The sequence below is a fragment of the Otolemur garnettii genome, unplaced genomic scaffold (genome assembly GCF_000181295.1).
Source record: "Otolemur garnettii isolate 467f Iridium unplaced genomic scaffold, OtoGar3 scaffold00044, whole genome shotgun sequence".
NCBI lineage: Eukaryota > Metazoa > Chordata > Mammalia > Primates > Galagidae > Otolemur > Otolemur garnettii.
This window is the reverse complement of record NW_003852439.1, coordinates 10,835,968-10,844,342: the sequence shown is the minus strand read 5'-3', so window position 1 is coordinate 10,844,342 and position 8,375 is coordinate 10,835,968. Positions and strand designations below refer to the sequence as shown.

The 8,375-nt window shown below is 49.2% G+C and overlaps 1 protein-coding gene across 1 annotated transcript in view; it reads left to right on the top strand.

The window, feature by feature from the left end:
- LOC100959657 (coronin-7) overlaps positions 1–8,375 on the top strand; it is a 68,139-nt gene that overhangs the window by 11,948 nt on the left and 47,816 nt on the right. Inside the window, exon 8 of the mRNA XM_023513748.1 lies at positions 2,396–2,472. Within this exon, the coding sequence (XP_023369516.1) occupies positions 2,396–2,472 (77 nt within the window). The remainder of the gene's footprint in view (positions 1–2,395; positions 2,473–8,375) is intronic.

The following is an 8,375-nucleotide window of genomic DNA, read 5'->3' as shown; positions in this document are numbered from 1 at the left end:
ATTGTTGTTTGGCGGGCCTGGGCTGGGGATTCGAACCTGCCATCTTAGGTGTATATGGCTGGCACCTTAGCCGCTTGAGCCACAGACGCCGAGCCTTTTCCTCATTTTTCTAAATAACTTCCTTACATTTATTTCTAGAAATTGTTTTCAGTTTTGTAAAGAAACTATTGACTTCTCACTGTGGTAGAGGAGGCTGTTGCTGCTGGAGTATCACCCCCACATGCACATTTTCCTCCAGCCTCCTGGTGGGTGATCACACACTGGGTCATCCCCCTGGGTCATGATTGCACTTGTGTGACAGGCATCTGAGCTCAGAGGTACACTGTGATGACCTCACGCATTTCTCTGCCAAGGGTCCTCCCTGACATGCCAATCACTGTTTTAGAGGTAAAGCCACAGTAGCTCAGAGAGTTGAAAAAAATCGAGGAATATACTTGTCCCAGAGAGTTGTGCATAATGTCCAGAGTGGACTAAGCACCCACTCTCCAGGGCTGGAACCTAGAGGCCTGTGCCCTGCCAACTGGGGGCTGTGAAGAGTACAATCAGGAGTCCTGGAGACTCCCTCCTGACAGCACTGGTCACTGGGAATTCACCTGGTGCCCATTGTGGAGTTGTCTTGTGCTAAGGGGGAACAAGGGCACAAAATAGAAGGTGCCATGGGAGCTTGATGACCCTTCTCCACTTTTGCCCTCACAGCAGCCCCAAGAAGGTGTCATTCCTGTGGTACAGATGAGGCTCAGGAGATTAATTTAGCCAAGGCCACAGTGCAAGTGGGTGACAGGGCTGGGCTGACATTAATTCCAGGAGAGTAAATCTCAGTATGTGGTTATTTATTGCTTCAGAACAAGTTACCTTAAAATGTAATGTAGACAGTTAGAACAACTGAAATGTAGACAGTTAGAACAACTATAAACAATTATCTGATAGCTCCTGAGGGGCAGGTATTTTGGGGTTGCCTAGGTGTGTGGTTCCAGCTCAAGGTCTTTTGTGAGGCAGCCACCATCTGAAGGCTTTCCTGGGACTGGAGGTGCTGCTTCCATGATGGTGCCCTCACCAGATGCCTTCGTCCTATGAGCACTTAAGTGCCCTGCCATGTGACAGCTGGTTCCCCCAGAGTGAACAGTCCAGGAGAAAGGGAACAAGGAGGAAGAAGAAGCCACATGCTATCATTTCCAGCAGATTCTGTTAGATACAAGTCACTAAGTCCTGCTTATACCCAAGAGTAGGCTCCATGTTTCTGCCTTTTTTTTTTTTTTTTTTTTTTGCCGGGACTTGGTTTGAACCCACCACCTCCAGCATTTGGGGCCAGTGCCCTATCCTTTTGAGCCACAGGCGCTGCCCTTGTTTTTGTTTTTCGAGACAGTCTCACCATGTTGCCCTCAGTAGAGTGCTATAGTGTCACAGTTCATAGCAACGTCAAACTCCTGGGCTCAAGCGATTCTCTTGCCTCAGCCTCCCAAGTAGCTAGGACTACAGGTGTCCATCACAACACCCGGCTATTTTTTGTTGCAGTTGTCATTGTTGGTTAGCTGGCCTGGGTCAGATTCAAACCCGCCACCTTTGGTGCATGTGGCTGGAGCCGTAACCACTGTGCTACGGGCGCCAAGCCAGCTCCATGTTTTGAATGAAGGTAGATTGGTTTCCTAGGGCCACTATAACAAAAAGCCATGAACTGGGTGGCTTAAAATTTATTGTCTCAGTTCTGAAGGCCAGAAGTATGAGATCAAGTTGTTAGCAGGGTCACTTCCTCCTGAGGTGAGGGAAGGTCTGTTCTAGCCTTTTTCCGGCTTTTGTGGCCTTAGGCATTCCTTGGCTTATCCATGGTTATCTCCTCTATGTCTTCATGTAGACTTCCCTCTGCGTACATCTCTCTGTTTTTCATAAGGGCATTTTGCAGATTTCAGCTTAACTTGAACATCTGCAAAGATTCTGTAGTCAAAGTCACATTCACAGATACTGGGGATTAGGACTTTAACATTTTGGGCAGGGGGACACAATTCAACCTGTAACAGGAGTTTCAGAGGACATATTTTACCACCCCACCCTATGGGAATTCAGCAGAGATGGCAGGAGCTGAGGCCCACAGCAAGAGTGACCCTGTGGGGTGGGGGGATTTGGGGGAGTGACCAAAAGTGAGCCTGCGAGGAAAGTAGAACTGGGCCATGGAGCAGGGAGCCTTAGAAGGTTGTTGGGTGGCAACACAGTCAGATGAGGGCAGGGTGGAGGGAAGAAGCCTGTGGGTGCAGTATATTTGGAAGGAGCTTCCTCCAGCTGAAAGGGACCTCCCAAGCTTCTGTGCTTCCCGTGGTGGGAGTTGCCCCATGCCAGGCCCACCTGTGCCTACTTCCCTGGTGCCCTCATTGCCCAGGCCCTTACCTTGGCTGCTTCTCTGCAGAGTTGGCGGCCCACAGGGACATGGTGCAGAGTGCCATCTGGAGCCGAGATGGAGCCCTTGTGGGCACTGCATGTAAGGTGAGCTGGCAGGTGGGAATGCTGGGGTGCTCTGTATAGGCACCTGGGGCTGTGCCTCCTGCTCATATCTGCATCTGGAAGCTCCCATCCTGCCTAAGTCTGGGTCCCTGTCAGTTAAGAACTCCATATTGCCTGGTGCAAGTACTTAGTTTGTGCTGTTCAGTATCCATTTCTGTTGTCAGCCAGCCTCACCTGGCCACCTGTCTGGTTTGTCTCAGCTGCCTTTCTTCCCATGAGGCTCATATTAGCCTCATGCTGCTAGGCATGGATGAGCAGACCTGTGACATGTGCTCTGAGAGAGGGATATGGTGCTTTGAGATGTTTGAAGAGTCTGGGGAATTTAGGGGCAAGGCAGGGACGTGCCAAGGCTGGTGAGTAAGGGTTGTACTTATCCTACTGGGGCAATGAGAAAGCAGAGATGTAAGAGGCCAGAGAAAGGCAGGCGGCACCAAGAGGTAAGCAGATAAGCATTTGGAATCCTGTGGACAAAGCATGGCAGGGTGGGCAGTGTCTACGAGAAGGAACTTTTGGGGGAGAGGGCCATCCTGAGACAGGGCTTGGGTGCGGAAGCCCTTTGGGAGAAGGGGGTAAACGGATGGTAGAGGGCAGGGGTGTGAGGCGTGGTGGGTCACAGGGCTGGCTTCTGGTCTCAGGAGGAGAGGCCCACCAGAGAGGAGATGGGACACATGGTAGGCATGGCAGCTAAAGGGTAATGTTCTGAACAGGGCCCTGCTCCTGCTCCAGGGGCAGCAATAGGTACATAATGGAGCTGGCAGTAGTTGGAGATGTCTGAGTGGAAGTGTAAGTTGAATCTTGACCTGGGGGGCTCTCACCAGACTCTAGGCTAAAAGGTGGTGGTGGCGTGGATTTGCTTACTGGGCAGTGGGGGCCTCAGGAGTAATCGAGAAGGGTGGCCTGCAGGATAATAGCCTGCAGGGAACAGGTAGAGGAGGAAAGCCAAGGCAGGGTTGGGGCCTGAGACCTTGGGCCAGGGGCTTCCCAGGAGGTGGTGTTAAATCTCTGGGGGACATGGGCCACTTTGTGACCTTTTAGGTGGAGTGCTCTGGGTGAAGAATGGGTAGGGGTGAGGGAATGGAGGAGGAAGGGGAAGAGGACAGGACCTGGCTGAAGGAGAAGGTGACCAGCTGTGAGTGCCCCTGTACCTGTGGTTCTAAATACTTGCAGGGACCTTATTTCCAGCTTTCTTCATTACCCTGCTTTTGTGGAAGCTGCATTTCCTAGTCTTTATCACTTTTCCCCTGTGTTCTCTGAATTGTGGGTTCCAGACACTGGCCTAAGACCTGGGGGTCAAGGTGTAACAAGGCTTGGCTGTGGCCCCTCTATGTGTTGGGGCTTAGCTTTGCTAGGATTGGCTTCCCAGGAGAGTGGGCTCAGGGCCAGTTCTCGAAGGATGAGCTCTGGTTGAGAAGGAGGCATTAGGTGTCCCAGGCACAGAAGACAGCCTGGGCAAAGTCTCAGCAGGACTCAAAGGTGACTGCTTTGAGGCTATGACCTCCCCTTTTTTTCCAGAGATCTATTCTGCTCCCTGTTACTGGTGTGTTGGTCCAAGCCCCCCTCCTTGGGGGTCTGAGACCATTTACCATCAAAGTTGGGCAAGGAGGGACACCAAGCAAGGCTGTAGGTCACCAGAGACCCATCTGTGTGATGGCAGTTCTGTGATCTACTGGGAGGACCACTTCTTTCCTTGGCTGCTGGTTTCTTGCAAGGAGGAGTTAGGAGTGGAAGCCCATGGAACTCCTGTTTGCCACACTAGATGCAGAGCTTAAAGTTGCAGGGATAGGAAGCACAGATTTTCCAAGTGGGTGATGAGAGTGATGCTTAGTGTGGTGGTGACTTCCCTTCCTCCCCGAGGTCTGGTTCCCAGGCCTAGGTTTCTACCTGTGGGGAGGTGGCATCTCTCCAAGCTACCCACATCTGTCAGCACATGCCAGGACCGATGGGATCTCAGCCTTGCATCCATTGCTGCCTGGCTTTGCTATAGAGGGGGCACTTGGGGATCCTGGATATATGTGCATCACACTGGAGTCCCTTGCAGTGTGGGGTTACCCATAGGACCAGGTGGAGATGCCCCTGGGTGTGCAAAGGGTAAGGGCTTGTTCTGAGCATTGGAAGCTGCTGGTGCACTGATCACCCCAGTGGTTGCGCCCTGACTCTGGGTTTGTGCAGTGGAGCGTGAGGGCCGCACTTCCTCTGACAATATATGTGGTTCCCAGCGATGGGGAAGCTACCCCACCATGACTGGGCTCCATCTCAGCCCCACCTCCCAGGACCCAGCCAGGGGGAAGGAGAACACGTTGGCCACGAGGGGGCGTGCGGGCCTCGTGATGGCTGGCCTGGAGCTGCTCTGCACTCTTGAGTGAGCCCTCCACCGGGCAGCTCCTTGTGCTGTTATGAACCCTGGCAGGAAGCTCTCTCTGGGAGTTGGGGTAGGGTGGGGTGTGTGTGTGTGTGTGCTGCTGCAGGGCCCGAGAGAGAGAGAGAGAGAGAGAGAGAGAGAGAGAGAGAGCGCCCTCAGTGCAGAGCTGGCGCTGAAACCCCGGCCGTGTCTCCCACAGCGCCTTGGGATTTTCTCCTACCTCCATTTCTCCCGTGTCCTGTCTCTTGCTGCCTTGTTTCTGTGTCCTTGGTGTCCAATTCTCTCTGTCCCTTGTGGTCACTGTCCTCCATCTCTGTTCTTCTCTGTCCCCTCTCTGGTCCTCACCGTCCTTGCCCACTTTCTCCCACTGTCCTCACCTGTCTGATCTCCATCTGTCCCTGAGCAGCCCATTGAACCTAAGACTGTAGAGCTGGGTAGTGTTAAAGAGCTAATTCTAGGACAGTGCCTGGTGCCTTCTTGGCACACTACTGGGACACATTGCCAGCAGTGGCACAGAACCCTGGGGCCTGCTGAGATGTGCTGGGGAGCCTTGACTTTTGGGGTGCTCTCCAGGCAGGCCTCCTGCTTTGTCCACCTGTGTCCTTGCTCACTGTCCCCTCTGTTCCTGCTACCCTTGTGGCTCTCTCCTCCCCCTGATGTCATATACCAGCAAGTTCCTGTCCCTACACCTTTGCTAATGCTGTTCCATCTACTTTGAATACCTTTCCCTTCCTGGCATAAGCTCTGCTTGGCCTTTGATGTTCAGCTTAGTTCTTCCCCAGAATTTCCTGTGACCACCCCTGGGTTTCAAAGTCCAGCACTTGGCCACAAGCTCAGAGTAGCAGCAGGGACTGTTTTTGTTTCTTTTTTTTGAGACAGAGTCTCACTATGTCACCTTCAGTAGAATGCCATGGCGTTACAGGTCACAGTAACTTCTAACTCTTGGGCTTAAGAAGCAATCGTCTTGTAGCCTCCCAAGCAGTTGGGACTATAGGTGCCTGCTACAACGCCTAGCTTTTTTTTTTTTTTTTTTGGCTGGGGCTGGGTTTGAACCCACCACCTCAGGTATAGGGGGCTAGTGCCCCACTCCTTTGAGCCGCAGGCACCACCCAATGGCCTGCTATTTTTTGTTGCAATTGTCATTGTTGTTTAGCTAGCCCAGGCTGGGTTTGAACCTGCCAGCCTCAGTGTATATGGCTGGCGCCTTAACCACTGTGCTATGGGCTCCAAGCCCAGGGACTATTTTTTTTTATTGCCCAGGTCGGGGCTGTGCACAGACCAGAAATTCCTATCGTTTTCCCCTTTCTTTTGTTTTACCAGGTTTTTAATTAATAGGCTTTTTTCTAGAACAGTTTTTATAGGCTTACAGAAAAATTTGAGCAATAGTAAAGAGATTTTCCATATGCCACCCTCTGTCCCTCCTTCCTCATGCTCTCCTATCCTTAACATCTTGCTGTCAGTGGGGTACAGTCCTCACAGTTAATGAGCCTATATTGATACGTCATTTTTCACTAAGGCCTATAGTTTACTTCAAGCTTCCCTCTATGTTGTACATTATGTGGGTTTTGACAGATGCCTAATGTCATGTAGCTACCTACCATTCCAGTATCACACAGAAGAGTGGCACTGTTCTAACAGTCCCCTGTGCTTCCTTCCCCAAAGCTCTGGTAAGTGCTAAACTTTTTGCTGTCTATAGGTTTGTCTTTTCCAGAATGTCATATAGTTGGAATCTTATAGTATATAGCCTTTCCACATTGGCTTCTTTCACTCAGCAATATACATACACTTAAGGTTTCTTCATGTCTTTTTGTGGACTGATAGCTGTTTTTTAAATTGTGGTTAAAAAACACATACTATAAAATTTCCCATCTTTAAGTGTGCCATTGAGTAGTGTTAAGTATATTTACATTGTTGCAAAACAAATCTCGAGAGTTTTTTCTTCTCACAGAACTGAAACTCTATACCCATTAAACAGCAGTTTCCCTTTACCCCACCCCCAATTCCTGGTAACCAACATTTTACTTGCTATATCTACCATATGACTACTTTAGATGTCTCTGGTAAGTGGAATTATATAGTTTGTCCTTTTGCAACTTATTTCACTTAGCGTAATGAAATGGTAAAGCCTCAAGGTTTATTCATGTTATATGTGGCATATGATAGGATTTTTTCTTTCCTTTTAAGGCTGCATAGTATCACACACACATACATCACATTTTGTTCATTCATTTGTCTGTAGACCCTTGGACTGTTTCTACCTCTTGGCTAATGTGAATAGTGTTGCCATGAACATGGGTGCACAAATATCTCTTCATGACCCCGCATTTGGATATATACCCAGAAGTGAGGTTGCTGTATCATAAGATAGTTCTATTTTTACTTTTTTGAGGAATTGCTCTACTGTTTTCTTTAGTGGTTGTAGCATTTTAAATCTCACTAACATCGTGGGAGGGTGCTAACTTCTCTATACCCCACCAACACTTGTTATTTTTGTTGTTGTTTCATAGTAGCCATCTTAATGGGTATGAGGTGATATGTGTGATTAGCATTTCTCTGATTATTATTGAAGTTGAACATCACTGATGTGCTTACTGACCATTTGCGTATTTTGTTTGAAGAAATGTCTATTCGGTGTCCTTTGCTCCTTTTTTTTTTTTTTTTTTTTTTGAGACAAGAGTCTCACTTATTTTGCCCTCTGTAGAGTGCCTTGGCATCACAGCAACCTCCAACTCTTGGGCTTACATGATTCTTTTGCCTCAGCCTCCCAAGCAGCTGAGACTACAGGTGCCCACCACAGCACCCGGCTATTTTGTTGTTGTTGTAGTTGTCATTGTTGTTTAGGAGGCCTGGGCTGGGCAGGGTTCGAACCCGCCAGCCTCAGTGTATGTGGCTGGCGCCCTAACCACTGAGCTATGGGCACTGCTGAGCCCATTTGCTCCTTTTTAAAATGAAGTTATTTGATTTTTCTGTTGGGTTGTAGGAGTTCTTTATATATTCTGACTATTAACTCTTTATCAAGTACATGATTTGCATATATATATATATGTGTGTTTTTTTGTTTTTGTTTTTTGAGACAGAGCCTCAAGCTTTCACCCTGGGTAGAGTACTGTGGCATCACAGCTCTGGCATCACAGCTCACAGCAACCTCTAACTCCTGGGCTCAAGCATTCTCCTGCCTCTGCCTCCCAAGTAGCTGGGACTACAGGTACCCACCACAATGCCTGGCTTTTTTTTTTTTTTTGGTTGCAGCCATCATTGTTGGTTGGCAGGCCTGGGCTGGATTCGAACCTGCCAGCTCAGGTGTATGGGGCTGACACTTTAGCTGCTTGAGCCACAGGTGCTGAGCCAATTTGCATATATTTTCTCCTGTTTTCTCTCATTCTGTACATTTTCTTTTCAATCTGTTGACTATATCCTTTTTTTTGTCTCACTATTTTGCCCTGGGTAGAGTACAGTAATGTCATTGCTCACTGTAGCCTTGAACTGCTGGGCTCAAACTATCCTCCTATATCAGTCTCCCAAGTAG